The following is a 27,283-nucleotide window of genomic DNA, read 5'->3' on the forward strand; positions in this document are numbered from 1 at the left end:
TCTGACGTAAAGTTTGACCGAACAGGCAGAAAGTGAGCGGACTTGGTCAATCTATCAACAATGACCCAAATAGAGTTGTGATTATGCTGTGAAGTAGGTAATCCCTCTATAAAGTCCATGGAAATACTTTCCCATTTCCACTCTGGTATGGGAAGTGGCTGTAACGATCCTGGCGGTCTCTGATGATCAATCTTAATCATCTGACAGGTGCTACATTTAGAGACAAAGATAGCTATATCTCTTTTCATGCCGGCCCACCAAAACTGGCGTTTCATGTCCTGATACATCTTGTCTCCCCCTGGATGTACAGAGAACTGAGAAGTGTGTGTCTCTCTCATCACAACATTTCTCAAATTATCAGCTGAAGGCACAATTAAACGTCCCTTGTACCTCAATCCTCCATCAGTCCCTATAGAATAAAAAGGAACATCTCCGGAGGCTAACTCCGAAACCCGATCAATACACTGTTGATCTAAGAGTTGCGCTTGAATGACCTGATGAATGATAGAAGGAGTTACTACCACACATGCCATAAAAGCGTCTGCTAACTCATCAACAGTCTTCAAAGTATCCCACTCTGTTGTAAACAAAGCTGAAAGGCTGACATAGGGTCGGCGGCTGAGTGCGTCTGCTACAACATTCGCTTTCCCTGGATGATACTGAATAGAGAAGTGATAGTCTTTCACGAATTCCAACCATCTGCGCTGTCTCATATTCAGTTCCCTCTGTGTGAACAAATACTGTAGACTCTTATGATCGCTAAACAATCGAAAAGTCTCCCCCAAAAGATAATGTCTCCAAATACGCAAGGCAAAAACCACTGCGGCGAGCTCTAGGTCGTGAGTCGGGTAATTAAGCTCATGAGGCTTAAGCTTCCTAGACCCATAAGAAACTGGTCGCTCTTCTTGCATCAACACACAACCCAAACCCTTCAGAGAAGCGTCGGTAAATACTAAATACTCGATTCCACTCTGAGGTGTGGCTAAGACAGGTGCAGAAGTTAACTTACTCTTCAATTCAGCAAAAGCAGTCTGACAAGAATCATCCCATACAAATGGTACATTCTTCTTAGTCAGATGCGTAAGTGGACCCGCAATTTTGGAAAATCCTTGGATGAACCTGCGATAATACCCCGCCAATCCCAGAAAACTGCGAATCTCTGTCGGTGAGGTAGGCTGTCCCCACTCCATAACGGCCGCAACCTTGGCTGGATCTACTGCTAATCCTTCTTCTGACACTACATGTCCCAGAAATTTGACCTCTTTCTGCCAAAATTCACACTTCTCAAACTTCGCAAACAACTGATGTTCTCGAAGTGTCTGCAATACTGTGCGTAAATGTCTGGCATGGTCCTTCTCCGACTTAGAGTAAACCAGAATATCATCAATGAAAACAATGACAAACTGATCTAAGTATTCTCTGAATACTCTATTCATCAAGTCCATAAAGACAGCTGGAGCGTTCGTCAAACCGAAAGGCATAACACGAAACTCATAAGATCCGTACCTCGTGAGAAATGCTGTCTTTGGAACATCTTGTTCTCTGACTCGTAGCTGATGATAACCAGACCTCAAATCGATCTTTGAAAAGTAAGTAGCTCCCTTCAACTGATCAAACAGGTCATCAATTCTGGGCAACGGGTACTTGTTGCGAATAGTGACCTTGTTCAGTTCTCTGTAATCAATACAAAGACGAAGAGATCCATCCTTCTTCTTTACAAACAGTACTGGTGCTCCCCATGGTGAAGTACTCCTGCGAATAAATCCCTGGCTGAGCAACTGTTGAATTTGATCTTTCAACTCTCGCATCTCCACTGGTGCCATTCGGTACGGCGCCTTAGCAATAGGCGTAGTGCCTGGAGCTAAATCAATAACGAAATCTATCTCTCGACTCGGTGGCAAGCCTGGAATTTCCTGGAATACATCCTGGAATTCCTGTACTACCGGGATGCTGTCAAGAGATACCGCAGTCGCTTCCTGTGAGTCCTCCTCAAGAACGAATAAATAAGTGCTAGGCCCTCTATCAGGTTGTGGTACAACAAGAAGATACATCTCCTGTCCTGGTATAGAAAATACAATAGACTTTTCGTAACAGTTAACCTGAGCATGGTACTGAGATAACCAGTCCATCCCAAGTATAACATCATACGAATGCATATCTAACACTAACAAATTTGCAAGAAATCGAAGTCGGCCCATATCTATAAGGATATCACCGCTATACTCTCGTAAAATTGCGCCAACTCCCAATGGTGTATAAATATTAAGAGGTTGGTCACATAATTGAGTCGTCATACCAGATAAGATAACAAAAGATCTAGACACAAAAGAATGTGATGCACCAGTGTCAAACAGTATATGAGCAGTTCGACCATGTATAGAAAACATACCCTCAATAGCCTGAGGAGCCTGCGCATTATGTGGCATGAAGTTATAAACTCTGCCATTATGCAACTGCTGTGGAGGTTGTCCCGGAGGAAATGGTGGTGCTGGAAGTGCCGGAAAATTCTGAACTTGCCCACGTGGCATCGGTGGGGCCGGTAGAGGTAACGGCTGATTAGGTCTCGGCTGCCCATACTGTCCCTGTTTAGCTTTGGGACACATCTTGGCCGGATGCCCAATCTCTCTACAGTGATAACAACGTCCCGTAAAAGGACCTGCCGGCCTCCTCTGTTGACTTCCCGACCACTGTTCCTGTCCGGTCTGAGGTATCCCACCTTGTCTACCCTGATTAGGGACTCCATCCCTCTGCACATCTAGGTTTCCTTTGTTTTTCTTCCAAGGTTGATATCCTTGAAATCTGCCCCTATCATTGGACTTGGCACCACTGTTGCTTCCTTTCTCCACTGTCTGGTAGTCTCGGTTAGTCCGCTTATCTCCCTTGGACTTCCGGTAATCACTCCTCATCTGGCAGTGTTGTAAGGCGGCATTAACCACCTGGATATAAGTAGTATATGCCGGACTACCTAAGATCACCACTTTAATCGGCCATATTAACCCCTTCACAAAGCGGTCTCTCTTCTTTTCTTCCGTATTGACCTCCTCTGGTGCAAATAATGACAAATTTATGAACTTCTGTTCATACTCAGCCACAGTCATATCTTCCTGTTGCAGATCCAGAAATTCGGTCTTCATCGCTGATCTTACTGACATAGGAAAATACTTGCCGTCAAAGCGAGTCTGAAATTCAGCATACGTCAATCTGGTCCTCTCATCGACAGTAGTAATAGACTCCCACCACTGCAATGCATTGCCTATCAGCATAAACGTAGCCAGCATCTGTTTCTGCACTTCGGTACAGATTACCATCCGAAGATGACGCTCGCTCTCCTGTTTCCACTGATATGCTAACAAGACATCTGTGGACCCCGCAAATGTCGGTGGATTTCCCCGAATGAACGAGTGACGAACTTTGTCCCATGACATTGGCTGTGCCACTGGTTCAGGAACAGGTACTATCGGAGGAGGTTGCTGGTTTCGTAGAGCAGATGCTACTCCTGCTGCCACAGCTCGTGCAATGATGTCAGCAACTTGAGGAGAAAATTCCTGATTCTCATTTTGAGTTGGGGAAATACTGCGATGACGGTTCGCATTCCTTGTCCCACGCCGAGACATCTTCTTTTAAATTCAGAAAAATCTAACGTCAGTACATTATCATGGACCGACTAAAAGAATACAAAGAACCCTAATACTTAGGCTCTAATTATCAGAATACACAACGCGGAAGTATAGTAATCACAGATCCCTAAGACACTCGAACCTGGAATGCTCTGATACCAACTGTAACACCCCCACATTTTCCACGCATAAGTTGATCAGGCTTATACACGAAAAACGAGGGATATCAAAAACAATTGGCAATATACAAGCATGGAATACAAAATGATGATAATAAAAGAATTTAGACAGGAAAGAAACATTAAATAATACAACATCCATCCATCCTTTATTTAATGTAGTACTTCATTACAACTTGGAAATCCTACGTCAGGGATCCCTAAATATAACCCTGATAGTTCAACGTCAAAAGTAAATAAAAACTGAAACTGAAGTATTACATAAAACTTCTACCCTGCACTGGATCGTAAGAGTAGATGAGTTCGGATGATGGTCCCACACTGCTAACCTCAGCCTTGAAACGGATACTGACCGTATCCTGAAATAACAACAATGGTGGGTCAACCCCACGAGCAAGTCCTCTCTACTATGACCCAAATCAGAGAATCAAATAAATTAATCATTATGAATCGGATGAGTACTATATCTGTATACATCCTACGGGAACTATCCGATGTATAACATGACCTCAACCAGAATAGACGGTGATCACTTAGACTCACACTAGGTGGTCAAGTGTCGCCTTTCCCTACCCGGGAAATCAGCTATTATACATGGTGTACGGTACTGACAACACAGACTATAACGAACTACACAGTGATAACACCTCGCAAAGTACTGATGAATATACTGAGCATATAAATTAGGCAACACATGCCAACAATATTAATAAATGTACCGAGAATGTCAATTTAGGCAACACATGCCAATAATATTAATAAATATACCGAGTATGTCAATTAGGCAACACATGCCAATAATATTAAACCACATACCCCGACAGCCACACATCTGTCTATCGCAACGAATGCATAAGGTATAAATGAGTCTAAACTTATTAGTCAGCTCACATGGTTCTATATGGCAACACATCCATATAATATAAATGCGACATAATAAACAGTCCATTTATTCCCTGAAATGCACACAGCATAATAATCATGGTTTATATACGATTAACAGTATAAATATTCCATAATATATAATGGGTTATTTATATGAAGAAAACCAAGCACTAATTAATTTAACATTAATGGTTATTACAGTTTAATAAAATAATACCATTAATAGTCGTTAAATCAATTACATATGTTTACTAGCGATTCGCACTTTAACTGGTACAATTAATATTTAGAAATATTAATCGGACAATTATAATAATTAACGAGAAATAAAATAATAATATAATGTCCCGTTAATTCCAAAAATGCCCACCCGAGGCCCCAAAATGTATAGTGAAGGTCCTGGTAATGACAAAACAGTCCCTAGGGGTATTCTGGACTTTTCCAGCAGCCGCAGAGGCCCTTCACGCGCCCCCACGCGCCTCCCAGAGCTCCCCACACGCGCCGCCAAGCTTTCCCACTCTCCCACGCGCGTCTGGCGTCAGCCACGCGCGCACACGCGCTCCCACGCGCGTTTGGAGAGTCCCACGCGCGCGCACGCGCTGCCACGCGCGCGTTGATGGCTTCCTGCTGACGTGGCGTTCTCCGGTTGGTTGGCTGCATCATCCTTCCTACATGCGCGCCACACCGGATCATCTCACCCTATCTTCCCTCCATCCAACGCCCACAGATCCGGGTGTACCGCGGTATCATGGACCGCGATGCACCGGATCAATCAGACTCCACTAATGGCCAGGATGCGCGCGTACACCCTCCTATGGTGCGCCGCGTCGCACCGGATCACTCCGGTCGTCTCCCCCACTGCCGGCGACCGGAAAACTCGCCGGAAGGTCGCCGGAAATTGCAGAAAATGCCCGGAAAAATCTAGAAAATTCTAGAAAAATCCCTAAAGTCTTATTTAATTATTTTTAGCCATTATTAAATTCATAGGACATTAAATAAATATATACCATCCTATATAATTAAAATTCCATTAATTTAATAAAATAAAATTAATAATTTATCAACCTCCTAACCTTGGCTCTATGCATAAAACTAAACTAAACAATTAATTTATTAATTCAAAGGGGAAAAGTAGATAATAACTTGCCTTTTTGGATTTAAAATAAATCCGCCGGTCTGCGCGTAGTCGGGTAAAATTGCCTACACCGGTCCAAGCTTCTTTCTCTTTCTCTTTTCCTTTCACTCTTATAAAATAGCTCTCTAGAATTTATACTTTGCTTCTAACTCCCTTTATTTTTTTTTCTAAGGCAAGCTAGTTAATTTATATACAAAATATATAATATAAATATTACAAATATCTTATTTTTTTCATCAACTAACCATCCTCCCAACCATATGGCTTCAATTCCAACCATAACCATTGATGCAATCCTATCCTAATCTCTAATTTCATCATGACAATGGTTTAATACTATTATTATTATTTATAACTATTATTATTATTTATTACTAATATTATTATTAATAAACTTTTATAATTATTATTATTATATTATTATTATTATTATTATTATTAAACTAATATAATTGTTATTATTGTTTTTACAAAATAATATATTATATTATCATAATACTTTATAACACAAATATAATATTCTAATTAACTAATATTGCTTCATTAAACATAATTAACAAATAAACAATTAAATGAATAAATTTACTATTTCAACATACACATTTAATTTACATGCACCATTAAATGAACTTAATATAACAATGAAGCATGCACAATAATAGGTACAGGAATCCACACATAATTGAATTTAAATACACTGAACTATTTAATTAATTACGGGGTATTACAATAACGGTCGAAGCTTACATCGACGACATGGTAGTTAAAAGTGTGAAAAAGGAAGATCATCCTAGATACCTCCAAGAAGTCTTTGACACTATGAGAAAGTATAATATGAGGTTAAACCCTTCCAAGTGTTCCTTTGCAGTATCTTCAGGACAGTTCCTCGGCTATATTGTCAATAAAAGGTAAATAGAAGTAAGCCCAGCTCAGGCTCAGGCCCTCATTCAGAACCAGGAGCCAAAAACTCGAAGGGAAGTACAAGTTCTAACCAGTCAAATCGCAGCTCTCAGCCGCTTGATATCTCGATTATCCGATAAGTGTAAGCCATTCTTTGATGCTATAAGGTCAAAGAATAAAGATATATAGGGATCACGGCAACAAGTAGCTTTTATTTAAGTAAAGTACTACACGAAAAAAACCCTAATTTTGTCTACTCCGAAGTCTGGTGAAACCCTCATCATGTATTTAGCAATCTCCAGTATAACCACAAGTGTCGTATTGATCCAAGAGGAAGGAAAGAATCAACACCCAGTCTTTTACACAAGTAAGACTATGACAGATGCTGAAACAAGGTATAGTAAAGCAGAGAAGATCATATTAGCTTTAGTGTACGCAAAACGAAAGCTCCGCACTACTTCGAGTCTCATCACATAGTGGTTCTCACAAATTACCCTATGCGAGCCATCCTTTCCAAGCCAGATTTGTCCGTGAGAATCACTAAGTGGGCAATCAAACTTAGTTATTTCAATATAGCTTATGAACCAAAGGTGTCGCATAAGGGTCAGGCCATGACTGACTTCCTCCTGGAATATGAAGATAAAACCTAAAGAGCCAGAGCATCCTGAACCGTACTGGGAGCTTCGGGTAGATGCTTCCTCAAACCTAACCAATGCGGGGGCTGAAATCATCATTACAACCCCAGAAGGAACCATGCTGCAGCAATCAATTCGCTTGAATTTTCCTGCCACCAACAATGAAGCCGAATATGATGCCTTGCTAGCTGGACTTCGTTGGCAAGTCAGCTTCAGGTAAAATTTCTAGAAGTTTTTAGCGACTCACAACTCATTGTGAATTAGGTAACAGGAAAGCATCAACCCAAAGAAGAAAGAATGAAAGCGTACAAGGAGGCTGTAGAAAGTGCTACACGTGGGTTCGATCAAATCGAATTCCACCAAATACCAAGGGAAGAGAATTATGAAGCGAATAAATTAGCTACAACCACATCCTTATAGGATGAAGACTTAATTTGAATAGTGCTTATCGACACTTTGGACAAACCAAGTATGACTCATCAGCTGTAAATAATGGTAGTTCGAGATATCCCGCGTGAGTCGTGTTGGATGGATCCTTTAGAAAGTTATCTCAAACACGGAATCCTTCCAGACAGGAAAGATGAGGCCAGAAAAATAAGATTCGCAGCAGCTAAGTATTCCATTATTAATAACCATTTGTACAGAAAGTCATTCTCAGGTCCTTACTTGAAGTGCTTAAACCCTGCTGAAATCCTCGAGGTATTGAAACAAGTACATGATGGAGATTATGGCAATCATTCCGGAAGAAGGTCCTTTACACATAAGGTCTTAACTCAAGGCTACTTCTAGTTATACTTGGCTAGAAATGCCAAAAAGTATGCAAGAAGATGCGACAAATGCCAACGGTACGGCCTAATGAAACATCAACCAGCTGAAGATCTACATGCGATGGCAAACCCATGGCCATTCGCACAATGGGGGATTGATATGGTTGGTCCTTTGCCTAAAGTTGTGGAACAAAAGAAGTACGTATTACTGGCCATGGCTTACTTCACAAAATGGGTAGAAGCAGAGGCTTACTCGAGCGTGACTCACGAACAAGTGAAAAACTTTCTATGAAACAATATAATTTGTCGATTCGGGGTGCTGAGGGTCATCGTGATGGACAACGACAAAAATTTAGATAACAGAAGCACGAGGAAGTTTTTTGCCGAACACGGAATTAAGCAGAAGTTGGCTGCGGTTAGTCATCCACAAGGGAATGGACAGGCTGAGATAACCAATCGTACCATCTTCAACTGTCTGAAAAAAAAAAAATTGGAGCAGCTCAAATCCAAGTGGTACGAGAATCTGCCCAAGGTATTATGGGCATATCGAACCACCCCACGAAGGCCAACAGGTGAGAGTCCTTTTGCCATGGCTTATGGGTCCGAAGCGTTCATCCCCACAGAATCAGCAGTCCTAACTCTTCGAACACATTTGTTACTCGAGGGAAGAGCATAGCCTTGACCTCTTGGAAGAAAAGAGGGATGCTGTGGCGATTAGGCTTGCTTCCTATCAATAACAGTTGCGAAACAGTTACAATAAGAGAGTCAAGTTCAGGAGTTTTGCAGTAGGAGATTGGGTGCTGAAGAAGGAAACGGCACATGTAAAGAAATTGTAATCCAACTGGACCGAACCTTACAGAGTTACAGAAGTAGTAGGGAAAGGCGCTTATCGACTTGCTGAAGCTGATGGGCGAGTGATTGCACGTCCATGGAATGCCATACACCTTAAAAGGTACTATCATTAGGAAAATTCCTCAATAAATTTATGATTTCTTTATACAAATAAAGCTGCCTATGGCGCATCTAATAAAATCCCTTATTAGTTACATCTTTTTACATATTCTTTTGTAAATATGTGATGTAATGATGGAGACCGTTGGAAAAATAAAAGACCAATGGTCTCGCGAATCCGATAGTTTTCATCATGTTAAAACGATAAATCAACCATTACACGTATTTTGATGTTAATTTTTATTTGATGTGGATACTATTTCATCATTTTTTTCTCTCTTATAATAACGGGCAAACCTAGTATCCTACTGTGGTTATTACGAGCAAGAAAGAAAATATCTTCTTGTTAACAATTTTTTGTCCCACATCTGTAAACAGTAACTTAAGTTTTCCTTTTAAGTAAGAAAGCATTGAAGTCTATAAGTGCATTACAAAGAAGGCCCGTTGGAAATTGGGGTGGCCTACAAGCCATTCTCAGGCCCCATGTCTAACGGGAATTCTTTGTAATAATTCACCCCATTTTTTAATAACAAGCCCAATATGTTTGGCCCAAAATTTATCTCTACTTATCTCCTACATCGAAAAAAAATAGGTAAAAAGGGTGGTAAATATAACCAAATCTTAATATAGGTAAATGCCAAGGAAAGAGTGACCGTGGAATGACGACCCCCCAACCAAACGTTTGGGAATCTAACTAGGTCACTGTTACTCTTTTCTTTGGCCTGCTCTCATTTGTAACTCTTTGGACCGCAAGTGTTTAAAGGTATCAGCAAATTCCTCTATGGCATATAAAATAGCCGAGGAAGTACACGCTTCGGACCTCAAGTGTCCGAAGTTATCAATAAATTCCTCTCTGGCATATACAATAGCCAAGGAAGTACACGTTTCAGATCTCAAGTATCCGAAGTTATCAATAAATTTTTATCCGGTATATATAATAGCCGAGGAAGTACACGTTTCAGACCTCAAGTGTCCAAAGTTAACAATAAATTCCTCTCTGGCATAGACAATAGCCGAGGAAGTACACGCTTCAGACCTCAAGTGTCCAAAGTTATCAATAAATTCCTATATAGTATATACAATAGCCGAAGAAGTATAGGCTTTGGACCACAAGTGTCCGAAGTTATCAATAAATTCCTCTCTGGTATATACAATAGCCGAGGAACTACACACTTCGGACCTTAAGTGTCCGAAGTTATCAATAAATTCCTCTTTGGCATGTACACTAGCCGAGGAAGTACACATCTCGGAGCCACGGGTCCGAAGAGATTAACAAAGTTCCTCTAAGGCATGAAGCCGAGGATATTACATACTTCGGACCTCAAGAGTCCAAAAGTACTACTAAATCCCTTTAAGGCACAAAGCCAAAGAAACATAAGCCCCGGACCTTAAGGGTCCGAGGATATTAATAAAATTCCTCTAAGACAAGGAACCTCAAGCTTTGGACACTAAAAGTCTAAATATACATAAACAGGTCAAAACTTAGACAAACCAAAACCGAAGCGAAGGTTGATTTTCTTCTCTTGGAATTCTATTTTCAAACTCAATATATTTTGATTAAGGCAGTTACTAAGTCAATTAAGTAATCTGTCCCACATCGAATTAATACAAGGAAAAACGAGTATTGATATACCCATTCCACATAATTCAATAGCAAGAAGGGTTCCCTTGATGGTTAGATCACCGAGTGGTAGAGCAATCTTCGGTTAGTGACCAAACTGTCATATGAGCTCCCTTCTTACTATCCTCCCTATTTTTGCTTCTGACCAAGAAGAGTCCGAAGTCCCCATAGAAAACAAATTTTTCTCAAAGGCATGAAAAATTGATCAAGAAAACTATATAACTCTGAAATGTTCCAATGTATGAAAATTCTCTAGCATGAATATGAAAATTATAGCAACCATTGTTCACGAACCAAAAGACACAACCATTGTTCACGAACCAAAATACACATGGTCAAGATAAATATTACACAAATTTATTTCCTTTTGGATCAAAATGAGTAGAATCAAAAGCATCAACCACATTTGGGCTTGAAGATGGAGGAGTCAAGGAACTTGAAGCTGGAGGATCTAAGGAACTTGAAGCTGGAGGATCCTCTTGGTGAGACTTCACCATCTTATTGAATAACACCTTAGCTTCTTGGGCTTTCGGACCCTCAGCATAAGGGAAGGACACATTCATGTCTGTATCAAAAGCGTCCGGATCCTTCAGTTTATTGCTTGAGCCTTGAGCGAAGTCGTACTGTAATGCTTTGGCACTTAAACAAGCGCACCAAGGAGGAGTAACGCTCCTGCATTTGCTTTCCAGGAGTTGTGCAAATGTTGACTGCATCCTTCCAGCGCAGGTTCTCAGTCTCCAGCTCCTTCATCCTATCCTCAGCAGCTGCAAGAAGATTTTTGTAGACATCTCTCGCATCAGAGATCATCTTCACATCCGCAACTTTGTTAGCTAGTTTCTTCTCAGCAGAAGTAGATCCCACTCCATTTTTCGGATAGCTATAGATTGTGCCTTAACAGTTGCATATAGAGCCATGGTGTGATACAGACTTTATAATTTAATCAGGATATAAGCAAAAACATAGCTATAAAACACAAGGAAGAATAAGCCAAAGTAGGTAAGCCGAACCTCTACAGCGCGAACAGGGGCAGAAGGAAGAAGCTGATCCAACCCCATATTTCCTATTATTTCTTTATCCTTGGGCAACCATGTGATACCCCCGAGTTTCCGGAATGCGGGTTGGCCAGACCCACGCCCGAATACCCGAGAATATCAAAACAAATTGATAATAAACGAACACAGAGTACAAAAGAATAAAGAAGAATAAATAAAATGCTGACAAGAAACTAAAATGATAATCTAATAATAAACCTCATAATATATTTCCATTAATTAATAAACTCTTCTGATACAACTGATCCTCCAAAATACAACTCGGGAATCCATACTGTATGGACCCCTAGAAAATCCAAACTAAACAAATGACAGTAATCTAAAACAGGAAACTGAATCATAAAGGAACTCATATGTAGCATCGGAAGAATGAAGTAGACTGATCCCCGCTCAGCACGAACAACCTCTACTCGTGACGAACACTTGAAAAATAATGGTGGGTCAGGCCTACAAACAAGTTCTACTCTACTACAGTCCAAGCAGAGATCCGATTCACGTATTCATCCTAGTCAATCCAACAGTAACTAGTAGTCTGTATATATATATATACACACTAAAGGAACATCACTAGACTATAGGATTGTCTCAACCTGAATAGTAGGCAACACGCAAAACGCACATATAGTGGGCATGAGTACCTAGACCTACCAGGGTACACAACTACACTATATCTAGCTACACATCCCTGGCGATATACGCGCCCTAACCATTGATCCTGAAACTCAAACTCATATCATGGCACCATACTTATATATATAAAATCTAGTAACCATCCTATCCAGTATAAATTAATTCTCCATAAGTCATTCAACTTGTTCAGCTGACCTGACTTGAATATAAGTAGGACTTAACATTTTAGTTAATCCATTCCCTTATATAATAAATTAATCATCCATAAGTCATTCAACTTGTTCAGCTGACCTGACTTAAATATAAGTAGGACTTAACATTTTAGTTAATCCATTCCCTTATATAAAATAGGTAGGACTTAACTAATAAATTAATCCATCCCTAGAATGCCACCGTCCCATACCGGTGCATTAAACCACACAATCCAACAATTGATGTAACAATTAAGGAAATACATCAAACATTCCATAAATAACTATGATAAATATAATATCAAGTTATCACATAATAGGAATGACTTATTATTTCTTTAAACTTCCTATATCATATGTCCTACACAAACTGAATCTTATACATGATGATATTTTATTATACCGTTAAATAAGGATTCTCCATATCCAATTCATCTTACACATTTAATCTCAATTGCTAAAATATTTTAAAAGATTAAATCCATTCGTTTGTTTAAAATATTTAAATATCAAGCATCATTATGATTGAGTCTATTTAAATTTATTAAAACCCAAACCTAATCCCTATTTAATGTTCAGGAATCTTAGGCATGTTTCTACGTTCCATCATTCCACAGATATGAAAAATACATAATTTAAACATGTAAAAATTCACATAAGAAATCAAATCAAAATCATGCATTTTATCAATTCATAACACAAGAACAGATATGAACTAATTTCATAAAACCTATGTTCTAACCCAATTAAACATGCATAATTATTTAATTTTATGTGTTTAATAAATTTTGGAATTTCCTAGGCATGTACAGAAACATGAATCAAAGGGAAAGAGATAGAAGAAGAACTTGCCTTAAACTTTCGGATCGAAAGTTAAACTTCTTCTTCCTTGATCTTCTCTCAATAGGGTTTTTTTCCTCCTTCCCTCTCTAACTCTCTCTCTAGAATACACCACGTGAATATTTCTAACCCCCTTTTACAACCTATAGCTATATATTTATAGGCTAAATAAAATAACCCTAACTCTTTTCCCAATCCAAGTCAACTTAAAAAAAAAAAATATTAAAATATTAAAAAGGTAAGTAAAATATGTTACGTATATAATTTATGTATATCTTTATTAAATAAATAAATTATAAAATTAAATAAGTAAAAATACAGTCAAAACAAGTAAATAAATACCGAGACTATCCTTTTAAAATTAGGGGTATTACAAACCATACCCTTCGAGCGACGGCCAATGCTGCGGAAGGGTAGGTAATAATGGAATCTCCAGAATGGAGAACTGACTTGTTGGCCCTAGAAAAGGTAGGTTTCCAGGGTTCTCCGGATTCTGCTAGGATGAAGTCTCTAGCCTCTTTCTTAGGGTCAGCTTCATTTGTCTTTTTTTCCTTTATCTTTCGCAAGGTTAACACCGTTTCTCTTACTGGTTGAGGAAGAAGTTGTTTTAGGTTTTTTCTTCAAAGGAGGCTTTGCAACCTGCTTCTCTTGCTTATTAGATCGAATAACCATAAGTGGTGGATCCTCTGTTGCCTTTCTTTTAAGAACTTCAGCCCTTTTCTTTTCTTCATCGGTAAGAGGGGGAAACAATTGAATGAGGGAAGTGATAAGTCCATAAGATCAGCGGCTGAGGCACTGGAAGTAAGTTCTTTGAGGTTGACAGAAGAAAGAAGGTCTTCTACAGAAAGGGGGTCGTTCCAAACTTGTTCCTCGAGGAAAGCAAGCTTGTCCCTAGCTACCGAAGAGGGAAATGTTACTGAAAAAACACCAAAAAATTCATAAGTATGGCGAAAAAGTAAAACTATAAATGGAAAGTAACTGGAACATTTCTCATGAAGAGAGGGTAAATATTCTATACCTAACGTCCCAAATTTGCAAGGAATGGGGAGTTTGTTTGGTTGGGACACAGATCAGTTCCCCTTAATAATAATCATCCTCTCCTTTCATCTCTTCTCGGAAGGAAGAAGGTCTATGCATATCCTTTGATGAAGAGAGGAAGTAAAATAGTAATGGCCAAGCTCGGTCCCATGTTTGGAAATAGAATAAGTAACTATCAGGTCAGCAAGAGTCAAGTCAAGGCTCTCCAGCCTTCGGCGAACAAGAAGGGCCGATATTACTCGAAAAAAGTTAGGGTTTACTTGAAAGGGTGCAAGTCTTCTATCTGGTGCAGGGTTTCGGTTGCTGCAAATAGGAGTGACCGCTGCTTCTTCTCCGGTTAACCAGGTGGCCGGAGTGCAACATGGTGTGCCTCTTGGATGGCGAAACACACACACACACACACATATATGTATATCACAGATTTGGAAGGTGAAAAAAAAAAAATGAAAGGGCTTGTTTGGTTTGTAATTATTGAAACAGTCTTCTATTCTCGGAACTTTGAAAACTGAAAATTCTGTTTGATTAAGTTTTCAGAAAACTGTTTCGTAAAAATTCAATTATAAAAATGCATGTTTTTAGAGAATAGTCTTTTATAATTATCTGAAAACTGCTCTCTATTTTTTAAGTTTTTGAGAACTGTTTTCAGAGTTATAAACCAAGCATGCTTGAATTTTTTTTAAAATTTGAATTTTGGGTTGGGTTTGAGTTGAGCTTGAGCCCAACCCGGGCACGTTTGAGCTTTGAAAACTCCCAACTCGATGTGTGAATCTAAAAGCCCAAGTCTCAAAAATTTCGAACTGTTGACCCGCCCAAGTTGCACCCTTACTTTTGATATATCAGTATCAGACTATCATGTATATTATTTAGTAGAAATCTACGAAGCATGGACATGGATACATGATACGGGTACTATACGAGACGGATACGGCAAATTTAAAAAAAATAAGATACAGACACCACAATGATACGATAATAAAATAATAATATACATTATAATATATATATATATATATATATATATATATATATATTATTTTTACTTAATTTTTAATTTACATTTAATAAACATCACTTCCATTATTCTCTTGAAAATATAGGCCTAAATACCTTCTATATTTTTATATTTTTGCTTAGATTAGTAAAAACTTGACTATCTAAATTACACCGATTCAGTTAATTCACTGAATTATCAAAAAATTTACAAATACTTTTTAAATGTAAAAAAAAAATAAATATATATATTTATATCTAAAAGTTCAAAAGGATAAGATTGCAATCTTATCAGTTCTCTGTTCCCTAGGTTTGTTATTATCTTTTTTTTGCAATTATCTCTGCGGAACGAGACAAGAGAGGAAGCATATGCTTCCAACAGGAATTGATGATAGCAAACAGCCAGCTTCCATCGGTCGGTCGAAAGGGGCCAAAAGTCAAAATGGAAGTTCTCTCTCCTCCTGGAACAGACCCTCTCATGTCTTCAATCTGTTAACATCTTTATCTCCCTCAATCTTTCTTTCTATTAATACACCAATCACACACATATATATCTCTTTATCCTCTTATTTTAAAAAAAATAAAAAAATCTGAACCCCATGGCCTATGCGTGTCGGTACTTCATTGGTGGAAATGATGAATTTCTCTATCTAACTAATAAATTCAGCGTTTGAGTTGACATAAAGTCTTTAAACATAACTTTTATACTCGATTTTTGGTGGCCTTAATTCTCCGAGCACTTTTTTTTTTTTTTTTTCTCCCACAGATTTGAAAACTAAAATAAAGTTTAAAAATTTATTTGGTCGACTGTTTAGTGTTTCCTATATTTAAAAAATTCAATTTCGGAGAACACTAATAAATTTTTTTTTATTAATTTCTTAAAATTAAATCAAAGAGAATTTGTATATAATCCAATATATGACTTTGGATTGGGTTGAATTGGTCAGTACTCCGTAGTCGCTTGCTAGGCATATACGAGCATTCAACTGGTTTAAGTGGGTAGTTTCGGCCCAAATTACTCGGGCCTTGTGGGGGGGGGGGGGACTGGAAAGGTCAATTATGTAATTGGAAAGTTAAGCAGATTATATAATGGGCCCACCAAACATTTGCTCCCTAATGGCGTAGTATTCCAGGGAAGAAAGCGAGAAGATAGAGAAAGAGGGATGAATTGGAATTGATGTAGATTTGAGAGAGAGAGAGAGAGAGAGAGATAGAGAGAGAAGAGAAAATGGATCCGGACGCAGTAGCAAAAGCGTTTGTGGAGCACTACTACTCGACGTTCGATGCGAATCGTGCGGGCCTGGCTAACTTGTACCAAGATGGGTCCATGTTGACTTTCGAGGGTCAGAAGATCCAGGGCTCTCAGAACATCGTTTCCAAGCTCAACAGTCTTCCCTTCCAGCAGTGCCAGCACAGCATTACCACCGTCGATTGCCAGCCTTCCGGTCCGGCCGGAGGTATGCTTGTCTTCGTCAGCGGCAATCTGCAGCTCGCCGGCGAACAACATGCCCTCAAATTTAGTCAGGTCCAACTTCAAACACCTCACCTTCTCTTTATTGCGATTGGTGTGCTTAATATTTGAGCTTTAAAGCATGTTATGATTTACGTTTCATTGTTCTGTCGCTGACTCTTGATTAAGGATAATTCCATAAAAATAGAGTTTTGGGAAGTCAAAAGATAAAAGAATGAAGTCAAAATTCAATTTTCTAAATTAACGAAGTTTTATGAAAGTTTAACTTGGACATGAAAAATTACTATACATCATCTTTTTTATTCCTAAAATACTCTTCTATTATTGTTATAAAATTATGCTATTACTTCTCTCATGTTTAGACAGGGAAGAGAAACACATTTATGCTAATTTTCTCAAACTCTCCTTATCTGACAGATCCTCTTCTCAAATTCCCGAAACACATTGTCAAAATCACTGGAAGAAGAATGAAGTCAAATTCACTTTTCTGTTCATTTTTTTTTTATAAATCATTAGTTTTTAATGTAATTTCCTTTCTAACTTTGATTTCCCCCCTATTTTACTTATTTATTTTTATATATTTATGTACTGTGAAAATCTTAAATTTGGCAGTGGTAATGAGACTGTAATATTTATTAATGTCGGCTTAAATGGCATTTTTATTTGTTTAGTAAATTTATTTTAATAATTGTGAAACTTCATTATTTTAATAAAAAAAATTACATTAAAATAAATAAGTAAAATAGAAATAAATAGACGGGGAAATCAAAGTTAGAAGGGAAATTAAATTGATAAGTAAAATAGAGGAAGAAATCAAAGTTAGAAAGCAAATTACATTTGAACATAAAAGTGAATTTTGACTTCATTCTTTTTCCAATGATTTTGACAGTGTGATTAGGGAGTTTGAGAAAAGAGGAGCTGCTGGAGAAGGAAAGTTTGAGAGGATTGGCAAAGATGTGTTTCTCTTCTCTCTCTAGATTTGAGAGGGTTAGTAGCATAATTTCATAACAATAATAGAATGTTATTTTGGGAATAAAAAGAAAATATATAGTAATTTTTCATATCCACTTCAGACTTACATAAAATTCCATTAATTTGGAAAACTTGATTTTGACTCCATTTTTTTGTCTTTGACTCGCAAAACCCCATTTTTGTGGAATTTTCCCCTTGATTAATTTGATTTTGGTTCTTTTTGTTGATAATTGATGGTGGTAGTTTTCACTTGTTATGTGTGTGCAAAACAGTGTATCGTTCATGAATTAGGATATCTTTATTTGTTAACTTGGGTCTTTCCTTTCCTATCATGTCACTTAGGATTGGGAAGAAAGATATGAATCCCCGTAAGATGAATGTAAGGAGTCAGAATTGACAAACATAAAACATTTTCATTATTCTAACATTTTCAAATCATGCATAGGCAAGTGTACAGAGTGTTTTCTCTCGAACTAACATAATCAGGCTTAATTCCACCTGCATAATAAACATCTATAAATGCTCACATGTCTGCTGGATTATCAATCAAAACTATAGATGCTCCAACTTCATTGTTACATATGCAAGACATACCATGAACATGATTGACGTTCTATGTGAAGCATCTTGATCAAATGATTGGTTGCGCAGCCAGGTCTTTCACCAATTGTTGGTTTTTTCAAAACTATAATAGCATCCAGTACCTTTAGATTAGTCCTAAAGGCATTGCATGTCTTGTATGGCATAGGATTTGAGCATTTCAAGCAGTATCTCATTACAACATCACCTGTTGCTAACTGTAGAAACCCGAGTGACTGGGCATATTACTTAGATTTCCAGCATATTGATATCAAGAATGCTCAAGCTCGGACGTACATGATATTCCACAGAACTTGTAGGGTTACCATGCAAATTGCTGGTAGTAGGACATTGCTAGCTGAAAGCTGTAACTGAATGGATTTGTGGACTTTGATTCATGGTTTTGGCTCCCACTCAGTTTTGAGGTGGGATATAAATGAACATCTTCCATTTACCTTGTACGCAACCATCCATGTATGATAGGTCTATCATGTTTTAAGTAGGTTGCACTTATTTAGGAATTAGGACCCATATGGATGGTGCCCTCAAGAATGGGCAATTGCGATTGCTTTAAGGGGTGAATTGACATATTTTTAATTACTCTCTAGTCCATTACAACCATCCATGTATAGTTGGTGCCATGCGCTTGCATCTTCCAATGCTCGCATGCTAAATTGCATCAATGAAGTGTGATTGCATAAAGTTCTTTAATTATTTTCTTTTGTTCGGTCATAAATATGACCATTAGCTTCCACCTCCTCCCTAATTTATGATCGATTGACACCTATCTGCAATAGTTTTTAAATACCTGTTGCTGATGGGATACCTAAATTGTGTAAGAATGAATCCAAGTTATATCAACTTTACAATTATGTGATCAGCTACTGTGTATCCTTGTTCATGAGATGACATCATTAAGAGGCTTGGACTTGTTTTTCTGCTATACATCTCTCCATTACATCTCTCATTTGTATTTTGTATGAATAAGGAGTGTAGCAAGTCTAAGGCTCTGCTTGAATCTTGGGAAGAATGAAGGAGATGAAGTAAAAAAAATTTGTAGGACTTCCTCAAGGAGTTTTAGCATTTTCTTTTCTTCATATCTTTTTGAGAACCAAATGGAAGATAAAAGTTTGTTTGGCTGGTGGGAAACTATTCCGAATGAGTAGATTTTCTCTACGCTGGAAGATGAAATCATGATTTAGACTAGGAAAGAATGAATAACTACATATTTGGTGGTAGTGTCTCAGTGCCATCTTAGTTATTATACTACATAACTTCTATGGTCTAGGATGTATAGAGGGGAGATGACTCTTTCCATCTTTGTTATTTTACTAACACTCATTATTGTAGATGAATATGTCCATCGTCGTAGATGGCGCATTGCTACATTTGTTCTGACTGTATTCTAATATAATCCCTTTGTTTCTTTCAACCTGCTCTTTTTGGCTTACAGATGTTTCATTTGATGCCAATGCCACAAGGAAGTTTCTATGTGCTGAATGATATCTTCCGTTTGAATTATGCTTGAAGTCAAATGGGATGTTAGACAAAGTTTGCTAAAATATAGCTTTTAGGAGTTGAAAGATATTATTTGAATTTCTCCTGATTGGTTGTTTGCTTGTATCATTTTCCCTATCATGTCCCGAATCTGGGACTGGGACTGGGACTGGGACTGGGACTGGGACTGGGACTGTTGTTGTTGTGATTGGATGAATTGATCAATAGGATTCAATGCCTATTCTGGATTGTTGGGTTGTACCTTAGCATGTTGAAAAATGTATGTAAGATTTATATGTAAAAAAATTCAGTTATAGAGAGCTATTTTAGTTAAACTAAATGATCATGTAAGAACAACTTTTTCTTTGTTAAAAACCATCTTTACCGTACTTGGATTTTATTTTGATTTTTCTTACCATTGAGCTGGAGCCTACATTCTTCATTTCAAGTGGACATGGCTAGAGCTTATCCAGCGTCTAGTTTGTTTTAAAATGGTGAATAGGTAGTTTCAGAAACTAAAATCGTGTATTCCTCGAACCATCCAAACGCATCCTGAACTGAGGGCTTTATACCGGCAGAGATGCAACCGCGCGAGTCTTTAGTTGCTAAATTTGAAAACCAAACTCTCTCTCTCTTTCACGCACACGGATCATTGACACCATTTTTGGTATTGTGGTAACGTGATGATGAAGGATATGCATACAAAAGGCAGCACTAGAACATTGTCTTGAAGCAACAACGAAGTGCTTTTAATCTTTAAGCACCGCCCTTTGAATTACTTAACCCTTCAAGTCTCTTTGTATATCAGCATTTAAAGGACAAGTTTTTTTTTATTAGTACATTTGGGGTAGAATTTTTAATTTTTAATTTTGTAATTAGTGAAGTACATGCCAAGGTAGTGGGAATCCAAATTGCTTGATGCGCTAAACATCACTTTTCCTAGTCGTCCCTCGTGTCTCTTCCTTGCAAAATCTTACCTTTATAAATAGCATACCTTTCATTCGCAATGTCACCAATTGTGCAATACTGGTAGAATCACAAGAAGAGGGGAGATTACACACACATATAGAGAGAGTGCGTGTAAAGATGTCAGATTGGGGACCTGTGTTTGTAGCAGTGGTGCTGTTCATATTATTGACGCCGGGTCTGCTGTTTCAGATGCCAGGCCGCAACCGTTTCATTGAGTTTGGCAACTTTCACACCAGTGGGCTATCCATACTGGTTCATTCACTCCTCTACTTTGCTCTCATCTGCATCTTCTTGTTAGCTGTTGGGGTCCACATGTACATCGGTTGATAATTGGTGACTCACACCAATTCAATCTCACTTCTCAAATTCTGGTGCTTCTCAATTTAATTTGTTATCGACTTTGATTGGATTTGATTTTTCCTTGTTTTACATTCTAATTTGAGGAAAGTAAAATGACATAAGGTCGATTCATTTTTTTATGGATTCATTTCTTATTTAATTTGATTTTTTTTTTTTTGGGTAAACTAATTATTTAATTTGATTAATTAGCAGAGTTATAATCCTATATAATTACCAATAAAATAAAATAAATTACAATCATACATGCTAAAATAAGTGAATTAATTTGTTTCAAGATGCTGTTTAGTTTCTTTTCGACTTAATTTTTAAAATGAAACTGGCAAAGATGGTGTGTGTGTGTGTGTATATATATATATATATATATATATATTCCTGTAAGTTAGTTATATATATTTTGGACTGTGTAAGTATGAAATTGTGAAGCTCAGCAACTTAGCGAAAAAGAAAAAAAAAAATTTGTGAAGCTCAGTTTATAAAAATATATGAATAATATACGTGCTTTAATTTACCGGAAAAAAAAAAAAAAAAAAACCAAAAAAATATATGGATTTGATAGCAATAATGAAATTAAAGGGACTAAAGTTGTGTTGAAACTCATGAGCACCGTCAAAAAACAACTTTGAAATTGATCCGTCTAAGATCTGTCATGGCCTTTTTCATTATATGTAAACCATGTGTGTCTGCGAGGTTTCTTAAATCATTGAGCTAGAAATTCCCAATTGACACAATTCATGAAAACCATCATCGAATTAAAAAAGACAAAACAATCGAAGCAAACATGATATACGAAGCAAAATCAATAATAATACAAGGGTAATAAAACCTTAATATTTCATCCAACAGATACATAGCCTCTTAATTTTGTAGGGAAGATTGAGCATCAATATCTGTAATTAATAAAAGGGTAGAAACTTATATTTCAGTGATTTGTTGATACAAAACCTCCTCCTTCATGCCACTAAAGATGTTGACTAATTTGACATCCTAGACATAAAGGTGAACATTAAGAACTACAAGAAACAAAATAAGAAACAAACCAAATAGAACTGTGTGCAATAGTATGGAGGCTACAGTCGTCTTCATGTTCATGAACTCAACTGGTCGATGCTTTCCCGGAAGTTGAATGATGAGTCCTGGTGACAGAAATGCAAACAAGGCGGCGCCAATGATCGGAGCAGCCCAATCGTTCATTCTTAATTAATCGATCTCACCAACTGTTGCAACAACTTCTAAAACTTGACCCTCCAACAACAACAAGAAGAAGAGTAGGAGGATTATTAAGAGAAAAGCATATGAAAAAGGGCTTTGGATGCCATATAATTGTCTGCAACTACTTCAAAGAGGGAATAAATAAAGCTAGAATATGAAACCAGTACTAATCATCTACTTTTGCTTTTATTCTAGCTCTATTATTTCTTATAGCTTAGCTTTGTTGGATAATGCAAAATATTAAAAATATTTTGTATAGTGGTCAAGTCCAAGCTGATAGGTTGAGGTAGTTACATCATATCCCAATTGCTGCAACGTAGTGACAGCTCACTAACGTTGGGAGGTAAAGTCCATAATGTTTTGATTATCTATTTTTATCTTTTGAAAATAAGTAAAGTTGTATGCTTGTTTACGTGTTTAAACTGGGTGAGTCTAATGTAAATCAATCACTTGCACCATAATAAAAAATTATTAGTTGTCAATCTCAAACGGTTGGAATAAGGTCCACTTATTAATAGGGTCTACTCTGATAATAACTTTCAATAATTCCATCCATTTATTTAAGAAAAAGGAATTCGGTGGCGAACGACACTGAAATTAGGGGCAAAAATATATATTTTTTCTAGAATTAGTTTTTTTTATTTATTTTTAAATGAGTTTATTGACGAGGGTCTTCCGAATTTTACGCTATAATACGTAATGACACGATGTGGCACCAACTTGGACGGACAGGCAGCTAATTGTAATAAATTCATGTGGACCGATTGCAGAAGAACAACATTCCCTTTGAGTGCTGAAATATATATCTATACATTTGAAGGCCCACTGTTGTCCTTGTGCTTACAAATTGTTCCCGTCCCATATCCCAAGTGTCCCCATCTTGATTAGCGGACGTTTTATACTCCCTCTTTCCAATTCACATGACCTACCTTTTTCACTGCTCGTTGTAGCGTTGTCCCAAAGCTTACTTTTTTTGCTGTTATTTCTCTCTCTCTCTCTCTCTCTAAATCCAAATCTAATCAATCCGGTGGAGTGCGAGGTGCGTTGGAAGGGATTGTAATGGCGGATTGGGGACCTATATTGATCGGCGTGGTGCTGTTCGTGCTGCTGTCGCCGGGGCTACTGTTTCAGTTGCCAGGAAACAGCAAACAGCTGGAGTTTGGGAGCATGAAGACCAACGGTAAGTCTATCGCCGTCCACACTATGATCTTCTTCGCCATCTACGCTATTCTCATCCTGGCCGTCCACGTCCACATCTATACTGGCTGAAGTACACTACTTCCATTTTACCCCTTTTTAATAATCTCTCTGTCCTAGTCGTTAATTTTAGTTGCTCTCCTTTTAATCGGATATATATGTATGGTATATATATCAAAGATCTACATTTTTATTTATGACTACTTCTTGTTTAGCCTGCTAATTTTGTGCTAACAATTAGTCCAAAATTAAACTTCAATCATTACTGACCAAAGGAAATGATTTATGAACATGTATGTCTCCTTCACTACTGCACCAATATTATTTCAGATCTATGCCACCCATATTCCTTTATCACTAATCATACAACCTTTACCAATATCATTAATAATATCATTAATGGTTCTTGCTATATAATTGAGGAAAAGTCGATAATTGATGAGTGATGACGCCACCCACTAAGAGGGGATAGTGAAGTAGTGGTGGACTCCACACATAACACAAATCAACTGCACGTAAGGGACCATGGGAAGATCATACTGTCCCAGCATACTGCTAATTTTTTTCAACTTATTTTACCATTGTCATTTATTTTTTATTTTTTTAATTGGTACTCATACACCACTTCGGATACTTAAACCCCTAAACTCTCTTTGGGATATTAAAGGCCGATACCGCTAGATCATTAACCCGTTGGTCATTTTTCATACATAATTTTATCAAATCCTCGTGTTAAATATCATCTTGGTTCTTTTATTGTTCTTATATTGCATAATACTTATTATTATTATTATTATTTTTTATATATTATTTATGTTGATTGGGGTAATCCTAAAATGTTGAATTATAAAATTATTGTCTTGTATACATCTTTTACTCAATAAAATAAGTGTGAAGTATAAGAATTAAACCACTCTACATTTACTTTTCGGATGCAAAGAATCATTTGAAATGTTTTGTTGTCACTAGCTTCCGTCATTACACCAAACTGATGCATACAGATAAATGAGAGAGATTGTGCCAAGCTAAATGTTAGAGCATCTCAATGCTGTTTTATTCTGGGCTCTCAAACTTATAATTTGAGAGATGAGTAAAAAACAGGTTCTCCAATGGCCTTTCATTTGGCCTCTCAAAATTTGAAAATCTCATTTTTTTCTCTCAAATGTAAGAGCTGCCAATTTTTTTTTGACAAGTCTGTTTAATGGCCTACGACACCGTTTCTTCCTCTCATCTGCAACAACCCTTTTCCTCTCATATGCAACGTCTTCCTATCTCCCTCAATTCTCTGTCCCTCGATATCGCTATCTCTGTCGTCTCTCTCTCCCTCTCATCTGCAACGACCGGTTGTGGCTTCTGCCGTTGCTGGATTCTGAACTTCGGCGGCGGATTCAACGATCTGGGCCCACTGGAGGACTCCAAGATGCTGCTCAGCCGTGGTTCTGGATGGTCCAATCGTGGCTCCCTTTGCCGTCGCCGTGGTTTTGGGTTGTGGCATGAGCTCCGATGAAAAGGGTGGCAGCGACCGGAGATCGGATGAATATGATGAAATAGTAATGCCGATATAGGTTTTGATATAGGTAATAGGTTTTGAACTTTGGATTCTTGCAGACGGATAGATTCCATTGGCTCAGCAGCTCCAATTGTCAGCCTTGAAAGAGGAAATGAAAATAATCAAAATACCGGCACTGAGGGTTCAGATCCCATGAAGACACATGCAGTAGTAGATTCCTCAGGTCTTCTTAGCCTATTGGTGGGATGGGGTGGTAAGATGAACTGAAATATATGGGTTTTGAACTTCTGATTCTTGTAGATTTTGTAGTTTACAGTTGGAGAGAGAGAGAGGGCAAGTTCTTAGAGTTGAGAATGAGATAGAGGCGATTGGGGAGGCTGATATGATTTATCCTAAAAATATATATATTTTTAATAATTATATAATCAAATATATATAATATATACACACACACACACACACACACACATATATATATATATATATATATATATATATATATATAAAGAAAAAAAATTAATTCACAAATAGTGGAAAAAAAATTATAAAAAATTTGTTTTTTTTTTTTTTTTTGACCCGATGTTTTAGATTTTTGCTCATTTTTAATTAGATTTATTTTAGTTTTCTTTTAATATCTGCAACTTGACTTGGAATGTGCCTAATATTAATATTATTGATGCAAATATGAATGGTGGGAATGGTAGTTGAAAAAGAATGGTGGTAGTGTCATAAAATAGCATTTTGCACTATTAGAGCATAATTGCTAAATTGTAGCATTTTGACACTGTAGCACTTGTCAAAATATAGATTTGACATCCAAATTTAGCTTTTAGCATTGGAGATGCTCTTACTGAAATCATCAGATTAATACTTATGTATGGACTGAACTACCCTTGGCCTTGTGTGAAAACACAACCGTAGCCTTTTTTTTCATATTTGGACAACAATAGCCTTATAAATACCATTAAATTACAAACGTACCACGCCACAAAATTACAACTTTAGCACCTTCTTCCCTTCACATCTTGCTGAAAGTAGTCATCTTCAGCCTTCTAAAAATATACATCAAAGGCTGTAACCTAGAGTTGAGTTCGAGTTCTCAATAAAATAAATGGGTGCGTGAATTGTTTGATAATGAAAAAAAGAATAAAAGGACCTACTAAAAAATACTATTCACTTAAAAGAAACAGTGTTCTTGCAACTTTCTCTCATGCGTTTTCAAAATTTTCAACTACAATTTCTTTATACGTTGGGAAAAAATTGTACTCAGATTCAACCATAATTTTTCTTTAAATATTTATTACAAAAATTTAAGATACTTTTTTACATTTGCAAGAAACTCATGCACCTATTTGTTCTTACAAGAGTTCCAAGACTCGAGCTCTCACTTATCAATTTGAAAGGCAGAAGAAATACTACTAAACTAACATATTAATTTTTAGGCAAAAATCATCCATGAGATCAAAAATTTAGTGAAGATTCAAAATGGATAGTGTTGGCCTTTGTAATCTTACATATTTAAAAAAAAAAAAAAATATTATGTTATGTTTGAGAACCTGAATCTTCATTTTGAATTTAAAATTGGAAAAGATTCAGTTCAAATTTTTAACTAAAATTCCTCTCCAACTAGTAAACCTTCCTGTCCCATAACCACATGCGGGGAGATTTGATGAAGTTTTAGAACATCATCTCCTTCCGTTCTGCTTGTCGGAAATTGACCGGATTCACCCGGTTTCAATGCGCGTGCGCGCGCGCACACACATATATATACATACATATATACATACTAAGGTTGATGTCGATCTTTTGAGACTCTAAAACTTGAACCACACCAATTCAATCAGTTTTACTATTTTTGGAACCGAAGCCGATAATTGTAAGGAAATAAACTACACAAAAACAAAGTTGATTTGTGTTGGTTTATAAAATATTAGGAACAATCTTTATGGAGTTCATTTAGTAAAATAAATCAAGTTTGATTTGATTTGTTTGACTGAGAATGAATGACTAATAGATAGATTATTATTTATTTTTTCTTTCTTGCTTGGTAATTTTGAAATGTTTCATCTCCATTTAATAATAAAGAAT

General features: G+C 37.2%; 3 protein-coding genes across 4 annotated transcripts; 2 read left to right on the top strand and 1 right to left on the bottom strand.

Annotated features, from left to right (window-relative positions):
- The first annotated feature begins 16,472 nt into the window (after positions 1-16,472).
- On the top strand, positions 16,473-20,325 carry LOC132285198 (nuclear transport factor 2A-like). 2 transcript variants are annotated; one of them, XM_059787367.1, is made up of 2 exons: positions 16,473-16,956; positions 19,907-20,325. In XM_059787367.1, exons 1-2 carry the CDS (start codon positions 16,660-16,662, stop codon positions 19,979-19,981), a joined length of 372 nt encoding a protein of 123 aa, XP_059643350.1. In that variant the 5' UTR covers positions 16,473-16,659; the 3' UTR covers positions 19,982-20,325. The 2 variants fall into 2 exon arrangements, with proteins under 2 accessions (XP_059643350.1, XP_059643352.1); XM_059787369.1 differs by lacking the exon at positions 19,907-20,325 and adding an exon at positions 17,792-17,967.
- Positions 20,326-20,960: 635 nt separating this feature from the next.
- Positions 20,961-23,882, top strand: LOC132284325 (uncharacterized). The gene is made up of 3 exons (XM_059786419.1): positions 20,961-21,233; positions 21,862-21,863; positions 23,528-23,882. Exons 1-3 carry the CDS (start codon positions 21,037-21,039, stop codon positions 23,755-23,757), a joined length of 429 nt encoding a protein of 142 aa, XP_059642402.1. The 5' UTR covers positions 20,961-21,036; the 3' UTR covers positions 23,758-23,882.
- LOC132284324 (uncharacterized) lies at positions 22,029-22,729 on the bottom strand. Its single transcript, XM_059786418.1, has one exon. The coding sequence runs from the start codon at positions 22,468-22,470 to the stop codon at positions 22,264-22,266; it is 207 nt and encodes a 68-aa protein (XP_059642401.1). The 5' UTR covers positions 22,471-22,729; the 3' UTR covers positions 22,029-22,263.
- Positions 23,883-27,283: the final 3,401 nt, after the last annotated feature.

This window comes from Cornus florida, unplaced genomic scaffold, assembly GCF_030987335.1.
Source record: "Cornus florida cultivar Cherokee Brave unplaced genomic scaffold, ASM3098733v1 CherokeeBrave_3.0.0_Hap2_Chr11, whole genome shotgun sequence".
Lineage (NCBI taxonomy): Eukaryota > Viridiplantae > Streptophyta > Magnoliopsida > Cornales > Cornaceae > Cornus > Cornus florida.

Excerpts from the sequence above, each read along its gene's own strand:
- LOC132285198 (XM_059787367.1), top strand. The coding sequence starts at position 16,660 with ATGGATCCGGACGCAGTAGCAAAAGCGTTTGTGGAGCACTACTACTCG. Across the intron at positions 16,957-19,906 it reads ATGCCCTCAAATTTAGTCAG|ATGTTTCATTTGATGCCAAT; the intron begins GTCCAACTTCAA and ends TTTGGCTTACAG.
- LOC132284325 (XM_059786419.1), top strand. The coding sequence starts at position 21,037 with ATGTCAGATTGGGGACCTGTGTTTGTAGCAGTGGTGCTGTTCATATTA.
- LOC132284324 (XM_059786418.1), bottom strand. The coding sequence starts at position 22,470 with ATGAACGATTGGGCTGCTCCGATCATTGGCGCCGCCTTGTTTGCATTT.